General features: G+C 57.6%; 10 protein-coding genes across 10 annotated transcripts; 5 read left to right on the plus strand and 5 right to left on the minus strand.

Annotated features, from left to right (window-relative positions):
• Window positions 1-147: 147 nt before the first annotated feature.
• VDAG_10367 (uncharacterized protein) lies at window positions 148-1096 on the minus strand (the record flags this gene model as incomplete). Its single annotated transcript, XM_009659836.1, has 2 exons — window positions 148-379; window positions 444-1096. The coding sequence occupies 2 exons, from the start codon at window positions 1094-1096 to the stop codon at window positions 148-150; spliced, it is 885 nt and encodes a 294-aa protein (XP_009658131.1).
• A 1488-nt stretch (window positions 1097-2584) lies between these two features.
• Window positions 2585-3022, plus strand: VDAG_10368 (yjfJ; the record flags this gene model as incomplete). The annotated part of the gene is made up of 1 exon (XM_009659837.1): window positions 2585-3022. The coding sequence occupies one exon, from the start codon at window positions 2585-2587 to the stop codon at window positions 3020-3022; it is 438 nt and encodes a 145-aa protein (XP_009658132.1).
• Window positions 3023-3438: 416 nt separating this feature from the next.
• Window positions 3439-4268, minus strand: VDAG_10369 (uncharacterized protein; the record flags this gene model as incomplete). Its single annotated transcript, XM_009659838.1, has 2 exons — window positions 3439-3878; window positions 4019-4268. 2 exons carry the CDS (start codon window positions 4266-4268, stop codon window positions 3439-3441), a joined length of 690 nt encoding a protein of 229 aa, XP_009658133.1.
• Window positions 4269-5180: 912 nt separating this feature from the next.
• On the minus strand, window positions 5181-6549 carry VDAG_10370 (uncharacterized protein; the record flags this gene model as incomplete). Its single annotated transcript, XM_009659839.1, has 2 exons — window positions 5181-6422; window positions 6487-6549. 2 exons carry the CDS (start codon window positions 6547-6549, stop codon window positions 5181-5183), a joined length of 1305 nt encoding a protein of 434 aa, XP_009658134.1.
• A 34-nt stretch (window positions 6550-6583) lies between these two features.
• Window positions 6584-7114, minus strand: VDAG_10371 (prenylated Rab acceptor 1; the record flags this gene model as incomplete). Its single annotated transcript, XM_009659840.1, has 1 exon — window positions 6584-7114. The coding sequence occupies one exon, from the start codon at window positions 7112-7114 to the stop codon at window positions 6584-6586; it is 531 nt and encodes a 176-aa protein (XP_009658135.1).
• A 3613-nt stretch (window positions 7115-10727) lies between these two features.
• Window positions 10728-11763, plus strand: VDAG_10372 (uncharacterized protein; the record flags this gene model as incomplete). Its single annotated transcript, XM_009659841.1, has 2 exons — window positions 10728-10966; window positions 11043-11763. The coding sequence occupies 2 exons, from the start codon at window positions 10728-10730 to the stop codon at window positions 11761-11763; spliced, it is 960 nt and encodes a 319-aa protein (XP_009658136.1).
• A 703-nt stretch (window positions 11764-12466) lies between these two features.
• VDAG_10373 (uncharacterized protein) lies at window positions 12467-13120 on the plus strand (the record flags this gene model as incomplete). The annotated part of the gene is made up of 2 exons (XM_009659842.1): window positions 12467-12728; window positions 12906-13120. The coding sequence occupies 2 exons, from the start codon at window positions 12467-12469 to the stop codon at window positions 13118-13120; spliced, it is 477 nt and encodes a 158-aa protein (XP_009658137.1).
• A 174-nt stretch (window positions 13121-13294) lies between these two features.
• Window positions 13295-14024, plus strand: VDAG_10374 (uncharacterized protein; the record flags this gene model as incomplete). Its single annotated transcript, XM_009659843.1, has 2 exons — window positions 13295-13850; window positions 13990-14024. 2 exons carry the CDS (start codon window positions 13295-13297, stop codon window positions 14022-14024), a joined length of 591 nt encoding a protein of 196 aa, XP_009658138.1.
• Window positions 14025-14284: 260 nt separating this feature from the next.
• Window positions 14285-17096, plus strand: VDAG_10375 (dipeptidyl aminopeptidase B; the record flags this gene model as incomplete). Its single annotated transcript, XM_009659844.1, has 2 exons — window positions 14285-16928; window positions 17017-17096. 2 exons carry the CDS (start codon window positions 14285-14287, stop codon window positions 17094-17096), a joined length of 2724 nt encoding a protein of 907 aa, XP_009658139.1.
• A 647-nt stretch (window positions 17097-17743) lies between these two features.
• On the minus strand, window positions 17744-23007 carry VDAG_10376 (clathrin heavy chain; the record flags this gene model as incomplete). The annotated part of the gene is made up of 4 exons (XM_009659845.1): window positions 17744-18094; window positions 18152-22384; window positions 22475-22843; window positions 22921-23007. The coding sequence occupies 4 exons, from the start codon at window positions 23005-23007 to the stop codon at window positions 17744-17746; spliced, it is 5040 nt and encodes a 1679-aa protein (XP_009658140.1).
• Window positions 23008-23295: the final 288 nt, after the last annotated feature.

Below are 23295 nucleotides of genomic sequence, written 5' to 3' on the forward strand. Positions count from 1 at the left end.
ATACGCTTGATTAGACTTTGATAGACTCCGCCAAACAGGCAGGCTGACCGGGTTTGTATCAAGGTGCATTAGAAGAATAGATGCGCTGGGCGCTTGACATTTCTACTTCTACATGTGTGAGTTGCTTTTTTCCCCCACTTTTCCCATCTACTTGGAAACGCATCCGTTGGCGCTGTCCTCGATGAAGACACCAGCGTAGATGAGACCCTCGTTGAGGGGGCTCTCCTGGAAGCCTGAGTTGACAACGTCATCTGTGCCAGTGGGCTTCTTGAGGATACCGACGTGGTACTGGCCCTCACCGGCAAGGTTCGCAGGGAAGGCACCCTTGCCGGAGGGAGCCAGGGGCTTGTCGCCCTCAGAGTAGAGGACACTGATGGTGCTGCGAAGAAAGTTTAGCATAAAGGACTGAGGGGGAGGAAAAGGGGGAGGGGGGCACGACATACTTGGCGTTGAAGTCGAGGGTCAGGGCAAAGTTCTGCCAGACGCCATCGACGACGGGCGTCGACCAGAGCAGGGCGTTGTTGCGGTCGAGGAGCTTCCAGGTGTTGGCGGGCAGCTCGGGCTGGCCGATGATGGTGCCGGTCTGGAAGTTAAACTGGTTGGCGTCAAAGGCGGCCGTCTCGTGCCAGACGTTGAGGTACTCGTGCGACTCGTTGAAGCGGCGCTGGGCGTCGGTCTGGACGCTGAAGTGCAGCGTCTTGACGCCGACGCTGCCAGGGCTGCCGCTGCCCGTGTCGTTGGCGAACTGCAGCTCGGCGCGGCGGAAGCCCAGCTGCGTCATGAAGATGGACTCATCGCTGATGGTCACCTCGACGGGCCGCGTGTTCTTGGCGGCGTCGAAGCGCGAGGCCGGCGTGATGGTGGGCAGCAGGAGGATCTCGGACCACGTCAGGTTGTTGCCCTTGACAAAGTTGGGGTTGAAGGGGTTGAAGCCTCCGCCGCCGGCCGTGTCAAAGTCTTGGACCTTGGCCGTCTGGGGCACCCGGCCGTCAAAGACAATGGGGCAGGTAACGGCGGCCTGTCGGCACTTGGTCACGGGCTTGGCGAGGGAGGACGCCACCAGGGCGGAGAGAACGGTGAGGACAGAAGGAAGCATGATGATGATGATGATGCTGATATTTCTAAGAGCCAAAAATAAGTGTTGATGAGTGTAAAGACTGTAGATTTGAAAAGAAGGAAGTATGGAGAACACGAAATGAAGACGACTGCGAATGACTAGACTGACGATCCCTTCAAGGTATCCGAGACACAAGGACGGGCACCGGCCATCCTTTTGTACCCGATAGTTGGCAACCCACGAGCCATGGTCCATGGGGCATGGGCGACACACCCGTGATGTTGCTGATCCAACGTCCAGGGATCACCGAAGGTTCCGGTTCAATGGTCCCCTAATTAAAGACGGCGACTCAGGCACCGAACTGGTTGATTGGCAAAGCTTGCGTTCGGTAGGCTGGGTGAATAGGCAGGCCCCACGGCATCCCCGGCCGAGGGGTAAACCTTATTGTGAAAAAGGGTTCTAGTGCACATCATCTGTAACGTCTTGATTGCATGATGGCAGTGGGCGCATGGTGGTTCGCGTCCGTCTCGTGTGGGCGGACGGCACGACGTTCGGGACATGTGCGAAGTCCAGATGGGGCGGGCGACTCAGTCGTCATCGCTGGAAGTGGTAGCGGTAGCGGCACTGCAAGATGGGAAACCGATCCCGAGTAAGATGAGACGAAGGGGCTGAGCTTATTCGGTACATTGCGGTTCGCACGATTTGGGGGCGGGCAGCGTTTGAGATTGACGCGCTTCGGCGTGGGACGAGTCAGTACAGGGGGTTAGCTTGCTGGACCTGGGCGTTTGACGTTTGACAAGTGCCGATGGAGGTTGATGAGCACTCTGCCACTGGCGCCTTGGCACGCCGTGATAGCTTCGTCGGGTTGATTTGCACCAGCGACGTAAAGGGCAGGTCAGGTGTTTGTCATAATGTTGCCAAGAAGCACAATCGCCTTTGACCGCTGAGGTAATTGGCACTCCCCATCTCGGTGTAGGCATTACACCTGACTGGCTTACCGGTGTAACTCGGTGAGTAGGCGAGTGAGTACGTTCTTCCTCACGCTTGGCCCAAAGAGGTAAACGAGACGTTGATGCGGCCCCGCCCGAACTTCCTACTGCCGCCGAATCAAGGGATGCATGTCCTGTTCGTGCCCGCCATCTTGACGATACGAAATACGACCACCATAGTCATATGCAGCCTTGCCGGTGAACAACGGGCCAATTGTACTGCATGTCTGACGCCGTAGTCTCGGCTGGCGCTCGCCAGCACCGACGATCTGACATTCAGAGGCAATCTGGCCTCGCAGCATGAGGGCCTCAGTCCGCAGGTGGGCATGAGAGAGAAGAATTCGGCCGAGACTGAGCAGTATAAAAAGGCAGTTGCTCTGTGTTGTTGTTGTCGAGTTGAAGCCGTTTCTCTGTCGATATCTTAATCTCGAGTTCTGAACCATCTCACCTCTTTGTTTTGGAGATTTACCTTGTACGTGATCACTACTCTGCATTCAGAAGAAACCGCCCGACTACACTCTACCCAAAGCGGCACATCATGTCATCCTCTCGCAGGACCGAGGACGTTGCCCATGTGCCGCCCACCCTCTCGGACCTCCACTGCTTCACCGAGACGGAGGGTGTCATCACAACCACCATGTTCGACATACCCGGGTACCGCGTGGTCCGCACCCTCGGCGCCGTCTACGGCCTCACCGTCCGCTCCCGCAACTGGGCCGCCGGCCTCGGCATGGTCCTCAAGTCCATCGCCGGCGGCGAGCTGCGCTGGTTCACCACGATGCTCTACAGCTGCCGCAACGACGCCATCTCGCGCGTCGTCACCGAGACCAAGTCGAGGGGCGGCAACGCCGTCATTGCGCTGAGGTTCGATGCTGGGGAGCTGGGCGGCTTCGCCCAGGTCTGCGCGTACGGGACGGCCTGTGTCGTGGAGAAGATTGAAGAGCACAAGGGGGTGGCGCCGCAGTTGGAGGCGTGAAACTGATGGACGCTGGCCGAGGTCGGAACTTAAACAGGATAAGTAGCCCGAGATTAAGCCTGTGAAAGGGGGCTGGGGAGGATGCTGGCAAAGAGGGAACGAAGAGCTGCACAGCAACTCTCTACTTGAATGGTAATGTTTGCGATAGATACCAGTCTCTCATTTTGCTCGCTCAGTCGATTCTGTTAGACTCGTCGTCAGCTTTGTCATAAAATCGTTATTGTGCTGCCCGGCCAGACAAGCCTCAACGGCCGCGGCCGGAGCATGCCCATATGAAAGGGTTGAAAATGCCCACCAACGCCAGCCCCGTGATAAAGACAGATGAAAGTTCTTGCCCCTTGCCCCTCGACCCTGCCAGCCAGATGTGCATGTCAAATGCACATCTAGCCGAGATGCACTCTAGCCGAGATGCCCATCTAGATGAACATCTTTGCCATGCCCCCAATGGTATCCCCCCATCCAAAATCCTTCTCGACCGTCTTCTTCTCCCACGCCATGCCATTGCCCATGCCGCGCTGAATGTTGACCTTGGCGCCCTGGCCACCGCCGCCGGCGCCGCCAAACGACCCGCTCGCCATGCGCACTGCCTCGCCGACGGCGCCAAAGCTGTCGCCGCCCGCGGCCCGCGCGCCCATGCCAATCATGCGCTCGACGCTCGGCGGCAGCCGCAGGCCGAACTTGGCCAGCAGCGCCGTCAGGAAGCCGCCTGTGAGGAGCGGCATCAGCACCAGCATGACGACCTTGCCTGGATTCTCCTTGAGCAGGCGCATGAGGTCGCGCCAGAGCCGCTTGACCGTCTTCTTGGCCTTGTGGAGGAAGCCGCCGCGCGGCGATCGTTTGTAGTACGAGGGGCGGCCTGCGTTTCGTTAGCTTTTTTTTTTCTTTTTTCTCTCTCTTTTTTTTTCATTTTGATTATCCGAACAGCAGCAAATCGGGCGATAACTGCGACGGACGAGGAGCCAAAGGAGGGAAGAAGGGTTCTTCGAGAAGACGTACTGAATCCGAAAAAGGAGGAGCGGCTGGCGTTTGGCTGCCCGAAGAAGCTCGACCGCGAGCTGCTGTGCTTCTGGTAATTGTCGCCGCCGAACAGCGAGGCCGCGAAGCCCTTGTCCTGGTGCTTGCGCGAGCTGGAGCGGCTGCGCGACCGGTCGCGACGCTTCGAGGACTTGGGGTGCGACGAGTGGCGGCGCGAGTGCGACGAGCGCCCGGAGATGACGCTGCCGCTGTCAAAGTCAAAGAAGCCCATGGCGGCGATCGACTTGTGTGTAGTTTCTCGTCCGTTTGTCCGTTGTCTGTATGTGCGTGTGCGTGTGTGTATGTTCGTTGCGTTGCGATTGCGAGGCGCGCGTTCGACAGAGTGGTGCTTTGTTCGGGACGAGCACACTTTGGCTTTTGGGGAGGTGGCTGGTCAGAGCTCTTGGGAGCTACCTTATCGAGGAAGGAAGCTCAGATTCCTTTTTTGAATTCCCACGTCTCGGCAGGTACGGATGGCGCGCAATCGACTCCTCTCTGATGAGGCTCTCCCAATGAACCTATCGCGGGGCCTTGTATTGTCAATGTGCGTAGGAAATGCAATGCAAGAAATGCTGCGTCTCGTCCTTGTCTTGCCCGTGGTGCAATGCGAACGGGGGGGCGAGAAGAACACGAGGGGATTGGGTCGGGGCGTGTGGCAAGCTGCGTCCGGGTCTCACCGCTGGGGCGCTCCCTAGAGGGACCCCCAAACACTGGACAAGTCGACTGCGAAATGCGTGAGGTTGGGCGTAGACCCAGCTTGCCAGGCCCCCCGCCTGGGCTCCCGAACGGGCCTGGCGTGAGGCGATCCTGGGCGGTGAACGTCAGGGGTCTTCTGGCGAGACGGCGACGGACCGATCCACCAGATCAGACTACGGGAACTTGTAGATGGCTCGATTGCTGTAGTGCTGTAGATGGGCCACTTATCAACTGGATGTGCCTTAGTCGATGGGCACACATGCCGCTGGGGTCGCGGCCAGACCCAGGACCAAGACGTCTGGCCAGGTCGGAGAGTCGCATCAAGACGTTGGGTGCATGGCCACAGAACCAGAAACCAAGAAAAATATTAACTCTATATCGTATGACCGAAATGCAGCACCAAAAGCTAACACAATAATTCCGAAAACCCCGAAGACCATGACGAATACTACTTCTTCTTCTTCCTTCCGCTGGCAACTGGCTTTCTCTTGACAGGAGACGAGTTGGACGACTTCTTACCCCTCGACACTTCACGGCGCGGATCCGCCGGTTCTTCCTCAACCACAATTTCACTTCGCCTGCCCCTTCGTAGCGGCGGATCTACAATCTGAACCCCGTTGCCGAGGTCGTCGCTCGTGTCTGGGTCGCTCGTCTCGCTCGCCGCCTCACTCGTCTCGTCTGGGCTCGGCCGCCGCGAGCTTCTGCCGCCCCTAGCTGCAGCAGGGGGGCCCGACGACCGCCGAGCTTCGGCCGGACCTGCGAGGTGCCTCCGGGAGGTAGCCCCAGCGCCAGTCAGGTACGGCGCGCGCGAGCTCTCCGATTGAAACATGTGCGGGTCCAGTGAGTGCCGGCTCCTCGAGATGGACGACGAGGACGATGCCGGCGAGAGCCCGGGCGTCCAGGCATCCTCCGAGGGCAGAGCACCTCTAGAGGAACGCGGCCTTGAGCTAACCGTATCCGAGACGTGCCGGTGAGCCGATGGAGGTTGGCTGTAGGCCGCTGGGTTGAAAGGTGACGATCCGCGATGGTCTTCCATTGCCCGAAAGGACCGGTGGGACGACGTGGTCGAAGATCGGGGCCTGGTCCGAGATGATGTGGGTGGCGGAAAGAACCCCATGGGCGGCAGAACTTCTCGCCTTGTCGGTGCCTCCGCCGTATTGGCTGGAGAGGGGTGCCGTGGTAAGTTGTCGTCAGACACAGGGGGTGACTTTTTGCCCTTTTTGCGCGGCGTCGCCTCGAGCTGTGCGAGGGGAATTACATATCGCTTCTCCTTCTCCTTGCGACGTTTGCGCTCGCTGCCGCTTGCTGAAGCATTCGCTCGTCTCGCTGCTGCCGCTGCTGCTGCCGCGGCCGCCTCCTCCTCCTGAATGCGCTTCCGCCTTCGTTCGAGGGCGGCGAGCTCCTCCTTGTTGAGCTTGACCTCTTTCTTACCGCGGTCTTGGGCACGCTGAATGCGCGCCAGCGCTGATTGCACCAATGCCTCCTCTTCCCTCTCTCGCAGGACCAGCTGTGCCCCCTCGTCGTAGTCGTCGTCGTCGCCGGAAGAAGTAATGTCATCGTCCTCTTCATCTTCAGAGCCATGGTAAGGAAAGCTCCTCCGCGTTGCGCCGGTTCGGTCTCCAAGGTCTACCCCAGTAAAATGCAACGGATCGCTCACGAGCCGCCTGTCATTCGAAGTCAATCCAACGCCCTGTGTATCCGTATCATCGCCTGTGTCTACTTCTTCGACAATCCTTTCTCCGTTTTCCCAGTACCCGCTGTGCGCATCCTCGTGTTCTCCCCTTGTCCTCCGCCTGCGCCGCGATGGTCTTCCCCATGGGGGCGCGAATTTGGGAGCTCGCGGCCGACCATTTAGACCGCCTCCCCGGAAAAAGCCTCATCAATGGGCTTGTCCATGAAAGAAGCGTGGCCGAGAATGACCACGCCAGATGCGCCAATGAGCCACAGGAGCGTCGCAAAGGGCGACGCGAGAAGACCCAGGGGAATGGCGATCACGAGGAGACCGGTGTACAGCTGCGACGTGGTGGCCTTGAAGGTACCGATCTCAAGGTCGCGGCCGTCGAGGCGGCCAATGATGAACATACCGGCGACGACAAAGATGATGTCGAACATGAGCAGCCAGTTGGTGAGCAGAGCGTACAAGCTCAGCATGGCAAAGACGACGGCATAGTTGCTCGAGTAGTGGCTCAGGTTGTAGTTGACACGCGACTGCGCCTCGCCAAAGTTGGCGGGCTTGCTGAGGCGCTTGAAGTCCAAGAAGTCGGAAATAGGACGCAGGTTCGAAAAGCGGCTGCCGACGGTGCCTGTCGACAGGCTGCCAAAGCGTTCCTGGAAGTTGAGGCGCGACGTCAGGGCGTCAAGGGGAATCTGGATACGGGCCATGGTAGCAGTTGGGTGACGAGACGTTGTTGGTGGTGATGGTGATGGTGTTTATTGTTGTCGTTGTGGCAGTGGTCCGGGCGGTGGGAAGTGGTTGCGGGTTTCACGTGTCCGAAGAATGCGATGACAAGGGACAATTCAGTCGCGTTTGGCTGCTTATAAGACCATGTCAGATGTTGTTTTCGCTGATGCCTATATGCTGAGGTGACAAGGAGAGGGGCAATCTTGTTTGTCGATAGTAAAAACGGAGGCGTTTGAGCAAAGCTTTCTCTGCCGCTGACGCCTGGAAAGTAGTCGTGGGCTCGTCAAGAGCGAGGACACGTAACGTACGTACCTGTGGGAAACCCAAAGGATGGATGGATTGCGTAACGGCCTGGTAGGCAGAAGGATAGCGTGATGACTAGGTAGGTCGAGGAATGCTAGGTGCAAGAGCAACGCGTTGCCAGAGGATGAATTTCTTGTGCCGATGGTGACAATGTCGGGAAACTTTTTTCTGACGCTGTATTCCGATTCGGATATGGTTTGTGTTCAGGGGTTGGAAAGGGAGATGGATGATTTGCGCCAAGACCCGGCACAAAGTGGTAGGAGCACCCCTGGTCCGAGTGTGTCCGAGTGCCCAACTCTGGGAGTCGCAGGTGCTGCGAGGTGTCGCCCTCAGAATCCCGTTCAGTGGGCAATGGCACCCAGGGTGGGGGAGCTGACTCCTTCCTTGGACGGCCGGAAGGTGCGATGCGATGAGGAAGCGATACGTCGCGAGGTACGTACCCTCAAGCTTCGTCACTTCTCCCTGTCCGTGGGAGCAAGTCCGAAGCGGTAGGGTGTGAATGTAATCCAACAAAGGTATGATGACACTGTCGTTTTCTCTGTCTCTCTCTCTCCTCGTCCCCAGGAATGGAGGACCGGCGAGGGTTGCAGAACTCAAACCCCCTCCGTCCGACGCAGGGTTGCAGAGATTTTTGTATGAAGGGGTCACCTCGATCGAGCTGGGCGGGCAGCTTTGCTGGCTGGTCTCTCTGCTGGTCACCGATGGATGGGCCCGACCAACCTGCGTGCTTGCTTTGTCCGCTTTGGCTGCTGATTCCTGGCAGGGCGGTCGTCTGGCAGAGACACTTATGCACGGCACTGGCATCCACAGATGACTAGACACTTGGATGGGCCAAATGGGAATTGGCCAAGTCAGAAATGGGGAGCCCTGGGAAGCATGGGGAGACATGGGGCAGGCCAGTAGATGAGCCTTGGTGACACGAGAAGAGGAGCTCTGTTAGCAACGAAGCTGCTTAACCTGCTCATGATGCCACGTAAATACTTGTTGCTGTCCAACTCCTGTGTGTCCATGATGACGATGCAGCCCGACCTGTTCTGTCCTGGATCTGAGGCATCCCAACCTCGATTTTGGGAAATGGGCCCGAGGCCCGCCCTACTCTGAGCTCAGGGCTGCTGGACGCCATGGGAGGTGGCACGCAATCCTCCTTTGACCACCTGTCCTTCCACCTGTCCACTCTTTCTGCTGCTGCCACCACTGGCGCCGCTGCTGCTGCTGCCACTACTACTGGGCCACACTTGTCTTGGGGGTGGCGTCGATGCCCAAAGCAACAAGGGGGCGAAAAAAGCTGTCGCAAACCATGGAAATTATGTCTTCCAGATGCTCATCGGTGCTGTCTGTAAGGTTGATCAATACAGCACGAAAAAGCGCGAGCACAGGCTCCGAACGGTGCAACGGCTATCATTGCCCGATGCTACTCAACCTGCCTCCGCAAAAAGTAACAACGCGCGAAGCTGAGGTCTGAGGGGACGAGGAGGTGTGGAGGCACCAGTCCCACCTGCTCGTGCGTGCAAGGTGGGGTTGGACTTTTGTGCCCCGCAGGTTTCCTGGTCTGACTCTTACCGAGACTTACCGAACAACGAGCACATCAGTCACCTTGTCCACCGAGAGCTCAACCAAGCTCACCTCAGATGGTTCCCTAATAATAACCACCTAATAAGGGACTTCATGGTACCTTAGTAGGTCTTAGGTACCTAGTAGATACCCTGCCTTCAGAGATGTCCATCCACCCACACCCAACCAGAACGAACACCAACGCCAACACTTATCACACACTCGCCGCCTTGCCGCCCCCCTCCCCAAACTGCAGACCAGATGATACCCTCCTTGCGTTCTCGCGCAATGTTCCTAGCCCAAGGACCCCCGACAGCTGCCCACCCACATTATCATATTTCACGGAAGGGCAGGGAAAACGAAAACGAAAACCAAAAAGACCCATGGATTGTGACCAGCTCGACACCTCGCAAGCCGCATATCCTTACCCATCTGGACCATCTGGATCCAGGATCCCTGCCGCCTATTTGGGGCGCCGTGCCTGCCTACCTTACTCCAACTGCCAAGTGGCTTCTTGAGTCTCCGAACCGCTAACGCGGCATCCTTCAGGACGCTCATCTCATCTCATCTGTCATCTGCGCCGCCGCCGCCGCCCCCGTGGTCCGTTCGTGTGTTCAGGTGCTCCCCTTGGCTTTCTGAAGCGGGTGCGTAGGTGCTGCTGGCTAGGCTGGCCAGGTACCAGGAGGCGAGAGGAGGAGGGGTGGTCCGCCAACCCGCTGCCAGCCAACCTGGCCGCCCGCCGAGCGCGAAGCAATGAGACCATCCATCAAACTGTCACGGTCTCCCCCGGGATTGGATTGGATCGGATTGGACAAACATGCACCCCGCCTCGCATTGTGGCTGCTGCTGTCGTTGCTTCTATCGCTGGTGCTGCTCCTTCTGTTCAGTCGCCGCTCGAGCTTCTCGATCTGGATGCTCCTAGGTTCTTCTCTTCGCCGTGTCCACGGGAACGGAAAGGTCGTCCTTTTCCTCTTCGTCATTCTCTCCAGAGGGAAAAAGACGCCAGAGCACCAACAGCTGGCGAACGGGGGAGCATCCTCTGTTGCGGCCCTCGACGAACCAGCTCAGCGCGAAGCAAGCGAACGCCCCCTTCGCCTCCCATCTGCTCTTTGCCCATTACTCCTGCTCCTGCTCTCCTGCTCCTGCTCTCTTGCTCCTGCTACATGTCCTCACCTGTTTGTTCCTCCTCAACCGAAATCACCTTCCGTCTCTTTTTTTACACACTGTCCTCACTCCCGCCGAGCCATGGACCTTGACCTCATCCAGCTTTCCTCGACCCATCTGCTCCCCGCCCTCGTGACGATCAAGTGAGCCGAGCGCGTGCACCCGCCCGAATTGGATGAATTGATTAATTGATTGAGCCCGACGATTACCTCGCCCAAGTTTCGAATTCACAAGCTCGAACCCGATTTCTTGAGCTCCCAAGACCCTTAGCCTTTCCCTTCCAACTCCAACGAGCGATCTCCAGAATTGAAGCTTCAAGCCTCCATCAAGCAAGCGACTACAGCTCTACGCGACGCGGCGAGACTCTCTCTCTCTCTCTCCCAACCCGCATATGGCACCCGGCAGAACTGAGGGCGAAGGTTCGTTACCTGTCATCATCTCTAGACCTTTCACCTCTGCCTTGCATCCTCTTCCAACCCCAAATCCAATCCCCCGACGCCAACGATCCATCGAGGAGTAAGCCAAATGTCGCTGATCGATCCATCCCCGCCTCAAGATCACGGCGCCCTCTTCGCCATGGCACCTCCTCCGATGCACCCCAATAGAGGACCTTCCCAGCTGCAGCAACTGCCTCCTCATCTTCAAGCCCAGGCACAGGCCCAGGCCCAGGCCCAGGCACAGGCCCAAGCTCAAGCACAGCTCCAGAGCCACGCATCCGCCCCAGGCACAGCGAATGCGCCGGGCGCAATGCCAGGCATGATGCCACAGGGCATGCTGCCAGCAACGGCGCAAGGCCTGAATCCGGCTCAACAATGGTTCGCAGAATTCCTCCCCCAACCACCACATGACCATTTGCGAGCATGCAGACTGACCTGGGTGGCAAACTCGCAGGGACAAGGTCTCGTTTGCCAATTTTGACTGGTCTCTATACGACTACCATCCAGCCGACGATGGTGGTTTCTGGCAGCTACAGCCTGGGTACCCGCCCTCGGACACCCTTCCCAGCGTGATACCCCTCGCCGTCACCAACCGATCGCCCGTACAGCAACCGAAAGATATTGAGTGGACATGTCTCAGCGCGGCATGCCCCTCCAAGCCGTTCAAGCGCAAGACCGACCTCGACCGCCACTACAAGCAAGCCCATGCAGACGGCATCTCCACACCCGTCGCTGCGCTCGGGCCTCCTCCCTCGGGCGACGATGTGCCTATGACCGGCACCGGCTCCGTGCCGCCACAAGTGCTGGCCTCTAATCCAGCAGCAGCCGCCGGCGCTGTCGGCTCCCCTCCGCCGCAGGACGGCAGCACCAATGGAAAGGATGCGAAAGAAAAGGAGATGTTCCACTGCGACTATGCCGCCTGCCCCCGGCGCACTGAAGGGTTCAGTCGCAAAGACCGTTTCCGGCTGCACCTGCAGGAAACGCACAAGGAAGACGTCAATAAAAAAGGAGGAAAGATTGAAGATTCATGGTTAGACAGCCGTAAGATGTCTGCCAAGTGGTGGCGCTGTACAAAATGTCTCGATCGCATCAAGATCGAAGAGCACGGGTGGGAATGTCCCAAGGACAACCTCAAGTGTGAAACGAGGCGGCGCGAATATCGCGAGAAGATGTAGAGTTATTGGTATCCTGTTCCCGAGGTGGAAATGCAGACGTATAGGCATTGGTTGCCACCTGGGCTGGGTATTCTGAGTCCGTTTGCCCACGGGATTGCAGCGTTGATTCCCTGGAAAGTTGACACGATTGTGGAGGAAACCGGACCTCCGGGTTCTGCTTAGCATGCGTCACCGGTATCGAGACGGCGTGGTGTATATTTGGGAAAGTCGTGTGTCCTGCTGCAACCTCGCCTGTATCTTGTGCCACTCACGACCTTTGTCTCGTTTTCATTGGAAAGCAGATGCTCAAGCTCGGCACCGTCTCGCTTGTGATTTCCGAGTAATCCAGTTGGTAGTAGGCTGGATCAGCACGAGAATCAGCGAGCGGGGACCCAAGAACGAAGAAGATGCTATGCAGGCGGCCTCGTTGGAGGCCTGAATATGACCACCCTCCCATCAGGCTCCGAGCCTGATCCTCTTTCCTCGTCCTTCACACTCTGTTGCTTATCCAAGGCGGCCTGATTTCGTTGGTATCTGTGATCAAACCATCAATAACAGGATCATGATCAGCGGCGGCATCATCTCTGTCATTGCTATTGCACCTGCTTCGCTGTCGGAACGACTTTTGTTTCTCACCAAATCACTCCAGGACTTCTCTGCTTCGTCAGCTGGATTACTTCGAGCCCTGGTTGACGCACTCGTCACGTCACTTCCCATTTCCACAATGGCAGAGGTCCTTGGTATTGTCACCGGCAGCATTGCTCTTCTTGAGGTCGCCGGTCGTCTCGGCGGCCGCGTCCTCAAGCTCAAGCAGCTGTTTGATGAGCTCAAGGAGGTGCCAGATACCATCCGCAGCCTGATGGAGCAGGTGGCGGTCGTCGAGCCGATTCGCCTCAAGTCGTCGAAGTGGAAGAAGAAGACGAGGTCGTCGACGAAGAAGGCGTCGTGCTTCTACAGAGGGCTCGTCCTCGCAAGCCAGCACAAAGGTGGACAAGCAAGACGCAGACGACTGTGTGGTCCTTTCCATATGCACTGTCAGTGCTGGGAGAGTATTCGGTGACGAAGAGTGAAAAATCATCAACTTTCACCTCGGTCTCATGTATGGCTACCCCGGTATCTTGATCGTCCCCATCGAGGCCAAAGTTGTTGCTAAAGTTTTGCAGCTTACCGCGCCTCCATCGCCCCTCCAAAATGGCTCGTTGGGAGATGCTGGGATTTCTGCCTCTCCAATGCCAGTAACGGATGGGACTTTGGGTTGAGAACCTACCAAGTTGTGGACTATCGATCGGACGTTTTCCAGTGTATCGACTACGACGATGTCCTTGGCCTACAACGATTATTTGAGGCGCGTGCCGCATCGCCCTTCTCTGTTGACTAGTGTGGGACTTGTTTGTTGCAAGTGAGTAGACAACGGGGCCCCCCGCTTTGCTCAGGAATGATAGGAACTCATGAATGGAAGGCTGCATATGTTCAGAGCTGTCCTGCTACGTTCGGCTTCCTGGTGGTGCATTTTTATCCCGAGGTCGATTCGACTATCATCTCTTTATACAACATGTTCAGGTATGTAGCAGATGATCAATTGTTGGAGGCTTTCGCCCAAGTTTGCATGCGGCATATGGACTTCGATGACTGGCTGGCGAAACATGACGAGAACTTCCAGGCCAACAGATTCCCGTCCGTGGTGCAATGGGACGTGACGGCATTTGACAAGTTCTTCCGGGACCACCGCCGGCGTCATCCTGGAAAGACACGGCAAGAATGTGTGCTGGACTTGGTCGCCCATGGCTTTACCGACTCGCCTGTTTCCTCGAGCGTTTTCCGCCGTTGTTTCATGGTAGGCAGCGTTGAGTCGACCGAGGCAGCAGGAGTCCTGCAGCAGACTGGCCAACCGCTGCTGTCTTTGGCTGCATGCCAGTTGGGCCTCCGGGTGGGGCGGTACGAATTCTCCTCTCAGAGAGACCCGGAGACAGAGAGGTGGCAAGTGTTGGTAGAGGACATGATTCGATGCAAGTCGGACCTTCACGCTTCCGAATGGGTGGCTCTCAGAGCGCAGGGAAGCCCGCCGCTGGTGGCGGCACGGGGAAGAGTATTAGGCGAGGCAGTTTTGAGTAAGCCTAGATGTTTACATGTGATGGTCATGTCTCCTTTATTTTCATCTTGGATGAACGAGCCACGTTGCTGTGATAGTACATCTGATGCAGGCGGGTCTGGGTGTGGAGTTGATATGCTGCTGGGGGACAGCTCCAGCTCCAATCCCCACCTACCAGCTCGAGAGCTATTGAGACCCCGGATTGGAAGCATCCAACAAAGACAGCCCCTCACCTGCTTCTATTTGACCTTGCTTGTATAGACGCCTGCGGCAAACACGTAGAAAGGCTGAGCGGCGCGTATCTGCCTTGGACCGCAATGCTCTCGCGCGACATCGCTGAATCCGAGACCTGACTTGCGCGTCCCCTCCCTTTCTTTCCACCAAGTCACTTGCCTCACCCTTCAGCACGGTCACGCGTGCACCTCGAATCGCGCCAACCTCAGCGTCGCAACCATGTCTGAGCCGAAACGCACACAAGATACACTGGACCGCCGTCACTCTCGCGAATCCTCCGTCTCGAGCGCCTCCACGACGAGCCTCGTCTTCGACCGTCTCGCCGAGGAGTCGGAGAAGAACCACGACGCCTCGTCCCGACCGCATCCCTCCGCTGCCCGACACGCCTACACCGACGACAACAGCGATGCCATCAAAGAGTCCGACATCAACGACCCCGAGACGGGCCCCTTTCTAGGAGCCTCATCAGAGACCACACCACCGCGCAAAGGCGTCGACCGCAAGCTCAAAAAGGTCCTCCTTATCGTCGGCGGCTTCTTCGTCGCCGCCTGGATCGTCTCGCTCGTCGTCTTCCTGACCAACAAATCGTACAAGCACGGCAGCCAGATTGACCATGATCCTGCGGCGACGAACCGCAAGTCGGGCAAGCGCGTGACCCTCGACCAGGTCCAATCGGGCTTCTGGCGACCCACGTCCCATACATTCAGCTGGATCCCCGGGCCCGACGGCGAGGACGGGCTGCTGCTCGAGCAGGAGGCGCGTGGCAAGGACTTTCTCGTCGTCGAGGATGTCCGGTCCCAGGGCTCGGCTGACGGCGAGGCGCACCCCGACGCCGCCGAGAGCCGCACCCTGATCAAGGACCCGTGGTTCTACTGGGGCGACCAGCAGCACAGCATCCTCCAGACCTGGCCCAGCAAGAACCAGAAGAAGGTCCTCGTCGCCACCCAGAAGCAGCGCAACTGGCGCCACTCGTTCACCGCGCTCTACTGGGTCTTTGACGTCGAGTCGCAGTCTGCCGAGCCTCTCGACCCCGCCCACCCCGAGGAGAGGGTCCAGCTGGCGACGTGGAACGCCCAGAGCGACGCCATCGTCTTCACGAGGAGCAACAATCTGTTCCTCAGGAAGCTCGCTGACGACAAGGTCATCCCCATCACCACCGACGGAGGCCCCGAGTACTTCTATGGCATCCCCGACTGGGTCTATGAAGAGGAGGTCTTCAGCGGCAACAGCGCCACGTGGTGGTCTGCCGACGGCAAGCACGTTGCGTTCCTGCGAACCAACGAGACCGAGGTCCCCAAGTACCCGATCCAGTACTTTGTCTCGCGCCCCAGCGGCGCCGAGCCTCAAGTCGGCGAGGAGAACTACCCCGAGGTCAGGCAGATCAAGTATCCCAAGGTCGGCAGCCCGAACCCTGTCGTCGATCTCCTCTTTTACGACGTCGAAAAGGGCGATGTCTTCACTGTCGACATTGACGGCGACTTTCCCGAGAAGGACAAGCTCATCAACTTCGTCATGTGGGCCGATGGCAACGTCCTCGTCAAGACGACGAACCGCGTCAGCGATGTGTTGCAGGTCAACCTCATCGACATCATGGCCCGTACTGGCAAGACGGTGCAGCACGTAGACGTGGCCAAGATTGATGGTGGCTGGTTTGAGATCTCGCATGTGATCTACATCCCCGCGGACGCCAAGAACGGCCGTCCGCACGATGGCTACGTGGATACTGTCATCCATAACGATGGCGATCACCTGGCCTACTTCACGCCGATGGACAACCCAAAACCCGTCTACATTACCGAAGGCCCTGGCTGGGAAGTCGACGGCAGTGCGAGCGCGGTCGATCTCAAGAACAACCTCGTCTACTTCCGCTCGACCAAGGAGTCGTCCATTCAGCGTCACATTTACAGCGTGCACCTCAACGGCACCGACATGAAGCCTTTTACCGACACGACCCACGAGAGCTATTACGACGTGTCCTTCTCCTCGGGCGCCGGCTTCGGTCTCCTCTCATACCAGGGCCCCAAGGTGCCCTGGCAAAAGGTCGTCAGCACTCCCTCGAACCCCAAGTCGTACGAACGCATCATCGAGGAGAACAAGGACCTCACCCAGCAGGCCAAGAAGCACGAGCTCCCGGTGCTCGAGTACGGCACAATCAAGGTCGACGACGTTGAGCTCAACTATGTCGAGCGCCGGCCGCCGCACTTTGACAAGAACAAGAAGTACCCCGTCCTCTTCCAGCAGTACTCGGGCCCCGGCTCGCAGACCGTCACCAAGAAGTTCGCCGTCGACTTCCAGTCGTACGTCGCCTCGGCCCTCGGCTACGTCGTCGTCACCGTCGACGGCCGCGGCACGGGCTTCATCGGCCGCAAGGCGCGCGTGCTCATCCGCGACCAGCTCGGACGGTGGGAGGCGCACGACCAGATCGCCGCGGCGCGCCACTGGGCGGCCAAGCGCTACGTCGACGCCGACCGCCTCGCCATCTGGGGCTGGAGCTACGGCGGCTTCGCGACGCTCAAGACGCTCGAGACGGACGCCGGCCGCACCTTCCGCTACGGCATGGCCGTCGCCCCCGTCACCGACTGGCGCTTCTACGACAGCATCTACACCGAGCGCTACATGCGCACCCCGGACCTCAACCGCGACGGCTACCAGCAGACGGCCATCAGCAACACGACCGCCCTCGGCGCCAACGAGCGCTTCCTCGTCATGCACGGCGTCGCCGACGACAATGTCCACATGCAGAACACCCTGACGCTCCTCGACGAGCTCGACCTCGCCGGCGTCGAGAACTACGACGTCCACGTCTTCCCCGACAGCGATCACAGCATCTACTTTCACAATGCGAACCGCATCGTGTACGATAGTACGTTCCCCCGCCTTCCCCCTTTTGACCCCCTCCGTTTGTGCCTCCAGCACTTGCCAGACCCGCGCGACCGCTAACACGCCTGCAGAGCTGAGCAACTGGTTGATCAATGCCTTTAATGGCGAGTGGGTCAAGGTCAATGATGCGGAGCCCAAGATTGAGTCGTGAGAATCGTCGTTGGTGTCGTTTGTGTAGCTTTGACAAGTATGTAGCGTGTCATGTGTGTTTTGATCTGTACAAGGATGAGGATCGGCGTTTCTTCTTAAGAATACCATCATTCAACAACATGCTATGGCCCGGTACACACTGCGTGCTTAATGAACAACATGCATCCCATGACAGCAATGACAACGCGGGCGTGAAATAACATCAATGTACTATCATACAATGTCTGCAAGAAAATAGCAGACGATACCAACTGACACACAATCTACTCCATGCTCCTTTCCCTACGTCTCCAGATGGGCCAACTTGTGCATCCCCCATGCTAGCTGTCCGCTTACTCTGAACCTGGGACGAGCAATAAAAGAAGATGTAGGATTACAGGCACCCAAAAGCGAACCCGGCGCCCTCGTCTACCGACGTAGACTCTCATTCCCTCGGCCTACTACCTCAAGTGCTGCTGCTGCGGCCGCTTGTTGTGACCACGGTGCAGCGCACAAACTGCACGTCTGCAGCGCCCGTGGCGGCCGCCCAAGTGCTTCACCACCTGCAGGGGCATACCAGTGAGCCGCAGCATTCCTCGATGTCGCCGACGATGCCCACTGATGCGGGTGTGTCCTTCCGCTCACATAGTACCAGGCTGGACCCTGCATCTAGAAGCCGTAGCCAGTCGCCTGAGGGGCGAAGCCATTGGTCTGGCCGTAAGGCGCGGGCGACTGGCTGCCGCCGGGACCGGCAGTAATCATAAGGCGGTTGCCGCCGAGAATGGGCGTGTTCGTGTCGTCCTTCTCCTGCTCCTTGTCCTTGGCCTTGCGGGCCTCGTTGTCCGCCTTCAGCGTTGCCAGCTCCTTGGTCTGCTGGCACAGCATGTTGATCATGTACGGCATGGTGAAGTCGTTGAGGCCGTGGCGCCAAGAGATCTCAAGCACGAGGTCAGGGCGGATGAGGTCGTAGCAAGAGTACAGCATGCCGACGTAGCACTCGCGGCTACCAATGTCGACGAACTAGAAGAAAATTGTCAGCGAGAAATACGCAAAAGTCAAAAGCAGAGTAACACTCACGTAACGCAGCAGATCCTCCACAATGTCGGTCTTGCTAGAAATGGCGGCCGTCTCAATGGCGTCCTTGTACAGCTTGTCTTGCTTGGACAGCGCGATCGACTTCTCCCACCTCTTGTTCTTGCGGTAGATGTTAGCAGCAATCTGGCGGAAAAAGATCAAGTCGTGCTTCTCGAGGCGGGCGGCAAGATCGACAGGATCGTAGTTGTCGTAGTTCTCAACAGAATCGCGGAGAGTCTTGTAGTCCTCCTCCTCGATCAACAGGTCGTTGATGGCGTTGTTGACGGTACGCTTGTTCTGGGTCTGGACATTGAGGAGGAAAGGCTTGATCAGAGGCAGGTCGTCGTTCTTCTCGAACAGCTTGACAACACGGTTGACATCAATACGAGGAGTGAGAACCTGGAGGAGATCGGTGAGAAGCGACGGGTGCTGCTCAATGTAGAACTTGATGGCGCGGTAGTAGATCTCCAAGTTGGCTACCTTGACGATGATCTCCTTGAACTGGTGGTGTTCCCACGAGTTCTCGGGCCTCTCAATAACAGCAAGTGCCGCGTTGTCGTACTCATCGTAGTGGTAGTAGCAGAAGACGAGCTCGGGCCAGAGGGTAGCCTCCTCGCATGCGCGGATCAACTTGGGCATGTTGACGCGGCTCCAGAAGAGCTTGAGGTGCTCCATGAGGCGCTCAGGGTGGTAGCGGGACAGCGCAATGCCGAGCTCGGTGAACATACCCATATGAGCGCGCTCGAGGCCAAGGCCCTGCTCCAACAAGCTGATAAGCTCATCAAAGTAACCGTTACGCTCGTACTGCTTGACGAGTGTTGTGAGCTGCTCGGCATCGACAATCAGGTTGAGACCGCAGATCTGTGCAAGACGGAACTCCTTCTTCTCCACGCAGGCCTCGTGCACCTGTTTCCAGACCTTAATGTTGTTGGCCTTGCGGGCGCACTCAACAGCGGCCTGGTAGTCGCCAAGGTGGACCAGCGTGGTGGCGAGCTTGGCCCAGTTCGAGATGCTGGTGAAGAAGATCTTGGCAGCCTCGAAGAAACCCTCTTCGTAGGCCTTATCTCCAGATTCCTCAATATTGGCCACATTAGTGCCGCGGAGGAAGTCCTCCAGCTCGCTAAGCTGATCCAAGCGAGCGTAGCAGAAGGCAAGGGCCGTATCAATAGGAGGCTCACGCAGGGTCTTGCGCGCCATGCGGAGGTACTTAACAAGGTCCTCGTTCTTTCCAGCGTGCACAGCAGTCTCAATAACCTCCTCGTAGTTCCTGGGATCATCGGCCTTGATGTACGACTCAATCGCATCGCTGACACGAACACCGTCAAGCTGAGCTTTGGCAACCTTAGACCAGACCTCTGGCTGGTCAACTTCCTCGGCAAAGGCCTGAGCCCGGTCGATGCTCACGACGTGATCAACGAGAACATTGACAGCCGACCCCTTATCGCCAGTCTTCTTGTAGATCTCGAAGGCCTCCTCATGCAAACCGACCTCAATACAGGCATTGGCGATGTCGGGTGCGCTGTAACCATCCAGCTTGTGAATGTAGTCCATGACCTTGCTCTTGTCGGCCTTGGCAGCCGTGAACAGAAGAAGGTTCTGCAGGTTCTGGTTGTCGCTGAAGGGGGAAGGCTCGAGAACAATCTTCTCAAGAAGCTCGATGAGCTCAAGGGGGAGATCATTGCCAAGCAGGGCGGCAACAGCCACAGAAACCTTGCTGGGATCCGTTGATTCGGGTACAGCCGTCGAGGTAACCTGGTCAATCACGGAGCGGCGGTGAATGTTGTTCTCGCTGAGGACAAAGTCCCAAAGCTCACGGTCAGACCTCTCCAACAGGTAGCGGGCCTGAGCACGGTACATGGAGTTCTCATTGGTGATGTTGACGAGCTCAAGGTCGTTCTGACCCTTGGAGTAGGCAATGTAGGCGAGGTTGGGGTCGCGTTTCTCACAGTACTTGCCGACGCTCAGGGAATCATACTTGTCGTTCTCCTTGAGGAACTTCTCGGGGTTGTTGTTGGAGTCAATGTAGATCTTGGCCAGCGCGTTGTAAACGGCTTGCTGCTCCATACCGGCAGAGAGCATCTGCTCGAGGAAGGGCAGGAGAAGCTTGAGGCGGTTGCGCGACTCGACCTCCTGCACCAAGTCGTCGATGGGAATCGACTGCGGGTTGACGGTTGACAGCAGGTTCTTGATAATACCCTCGTCGCAGTCAACGTCGAGGAGGCCACCGATGACGGCAGGGGTCCTCGAAGGATTGACACGCTGGACATACGTCTCGATGGACTGGAACTGCTGGTTCTGGTACAGGTAGAGAACGAGATCGTGGACAAAGTTGAAACGATCGCAGACGATGATAAGAGGCAGCTGCTCCTGAAGCTTGGCCTCCTTGAGGAAGTTCTTGACCTTCTCGGCGTTGTAAAAGTTGTTATCGCGGCAAATGCGCTCGACCTCATTGAACTGGCCCATCTTGGTGGCAGACTCAATGTACTTGAAGATAACATCAGGCTCCTCAGAGAGGTTGACAACGCTACCAAGGTAGTAGAAGAGACCCTCGGCCGTCTTGTACTTCTCAAAGAGATCGACCAGTTGAACAGGTCCCAGGAGGTCGCTGTATTTGGTGGCAATCGTCACTACGGACTGCAGGTTCTGGCGAATGTTGTGCTTCATCATGGCATCAAGGCAGTCGAGCGACTGTTCCACAGAGAGCTTGCCGAAGAAGCCATTCAGCCAATCCTGATTGAAGTTGGGTGTGCCCGCGATGTTGACAACGACGCGCTTGATGGCTTCGGGGTCTTCGTAGAGTTCCAAAGCCTTCTGCGAAAGGCCGGCCTGCTCACAGAGGGAGGCGATGCGCGGCTTGTCGAAGTGGGAGAACATCTCATTACCAAGAATGGCATCGGCGACTTGAGGGGCGTTCATCAGGTTCATCTCAAGAAGGCGAGTCTGCAGCTGGCCCTGCTCCGGGCTGTTCTCCTTCAAAGCATCCAAGAGGAAGGCAGTAGCTTGCTGGATCATGCCCTGGGACTGGAAGATGTCCACCACCCGCGCAATATCTACAAGCGAGCCGCCCTCGTGGTTGGCGAGAGAGGTGGCAAACTCGGCGCCCTTCTCGGGGTTGATGCGAACAATGTGCTGCAGCAGCTGCACGTAGTCTGGTGAGTAGCCAGCCTGTTGCGAGTACGGCAGAATCTTGTCGAACTGGCCCGTTTCGGCGAAGCCAGCGACAACCTTTTGGGGTACGTTGGCCTTCAGGTACACCGCCAAAGCCGTGTTGATATCGTGGGGGCGGATGAGATCACCGAGGCGCTCGGAGCTGTGCAGCTTGCCCTCCTTCATCCACTTCTCCAGCAGGTTCATCCTGTTCTGGGCAAGCACGGGCTGCGCCAGCTCAAGAGTTTCGTGCTCATTGAGGGCGCCCTTGTCGAGGAGCATGCCAAAGTATTGTAGAATGAAGGACATCGAACCAGGCTGCTGGGGGAGGCGCTTGAACTTTTCGATGGTCTCGGCGGATCGAAGAAAGCCGCGGGGCGAGTTGGCAGCGACCTTGGCGGCTTCCATGTAGCTACCGTTGTTGAAAAGCTGCTCGAACTGGCGCTTGTAGAGGTCATCGGCACCGGGCAGACCAGCACGCGAGGCCATCTTGATCGCCATTTCCGTGTTGGCAGGGTTTTGGAGAAGATACGAGATGATGTTGCTGTCGTCAATCGTCACGAAGAGTACCTGACCCTTGCGGTTGATCCCGACGATGCCGGAGGAGTCCCTGTCAGGGCAGGTAGTGAAGATGGTATCGCTTGAAATACGGTTCATGAAGATGCAAGAGCCGCTCTCGAGATCGTAGACGTGGATGAAGCCGTACTTGGTAACCATGAAAATGACGCCGTATTTCTGCGAGACCTGCATCGCGACGGGGAAATCGTTGGTCGCCTCAGGTGGGAAGTAAACATCGACCGCCTTCTTCTGGAAGACAGGGTTCGACTCGGCGTGGTCAACTTCGACAACGTGAAGCTTCGCGCCGGTTGCCGTCCTGACGGAGAATGTGAAGAGCTTTGTATCTGCTGGGGCACCCTCCAACCGGATGGTGCCGAAGGCAGCAGCGTGACCCTCGATGGCTTGGCTGATACCACGGTCTTTGGAGTAGAGCTGCATGGCACCGACGATGCGTCCCTCGCGCTGGGCGATACCGACGACGACCATCCACTTGTTGTCGACATTTGTGCGGTAATTGATGATTTGGCATCCCTGTGGGACTAGTTAGTCGTGCACGCAAAGGGATGCCTCCCACCAGTGGTGCGGCGCAGCACAGCATGTGGCAGGAAAAGCGCGACTTACACTGAGGTTGGCATTGCGCTCGAAGATCTTGACGGGGGCGGCCTGGCTCGGGTCGTAAACGTCCCAGTGGAACACTGACGACTCGGTGACAAGGCCGAGCGTGGTCTCGGTGACCCACTTCCAATACTGGACGTCCTCGTTCATCGTGGCCGATTTGAGCTTCTGCTTCTGCTCGAGATCGAAGATCTGGAGAGTTCTGGATTGCGCTTTCAGGGCGATGACTTGTCGTGACCAGTGCATGATGGCGCTGTCGGCCTTGATGGGGCGGCGGGTGACATTGTTGCCATTCTTGAGGTCAACGATGACGACCTCGGGCGAGGCGTCACCCTTCTGTTCTCGGATACAAACATAGGCATCTGATTCGAGTGTCTGCATCGGACAGGGTCAGAGGGCATGTCACAAGGCGCAGTAGCAGCATTGGGCCGAATGAGGTGAGGGATGCTTACGCAGGAGTTGAAAGTGATGGACGAGTCCTCCACGCCGACGCTCTTGAGCTGAACGAGCTCCTCGAACCTGATCGGAAGGGCCGCCATGACGGCGATTGTGACGGACAAGCTGTTGGAAGAATCTGACGCACAGCTGGCGGTCGCGGTTGTGACAAGATTCCGGTCTTTTGTGGCGTGTCAAGGTTGGACGATTGTTGGCGAGATTAGGATCGGAACCAGGATAGGAGAAGAAAGGGGAGCTTCGTCGCGAGCTGTCCTGTTGGGGGCGCGAACCGAGCAATTATACAGGCGACGCAAAAGGGCGGGAAGCAAAAAGACGGAGAGGCGTGTTCGCGTCAAGGATGCAACTCTCAGAGATGGCAATCTGGAGGGCAA

This window comes from Verticillium dahliae, genomic scaffold, assembly GCF_000150675.1.
Source record: "Verticillium dahliae VdLs.17 supercont1.35 genomic scaffold, whole genome shotgun sequence".
NCBI lineage: Eukaryota > Fungi > Ascomycota > Sordariomycetes > Glomerellales > Plectosphaerellaceae > Verticillium > Verticillium dahliae.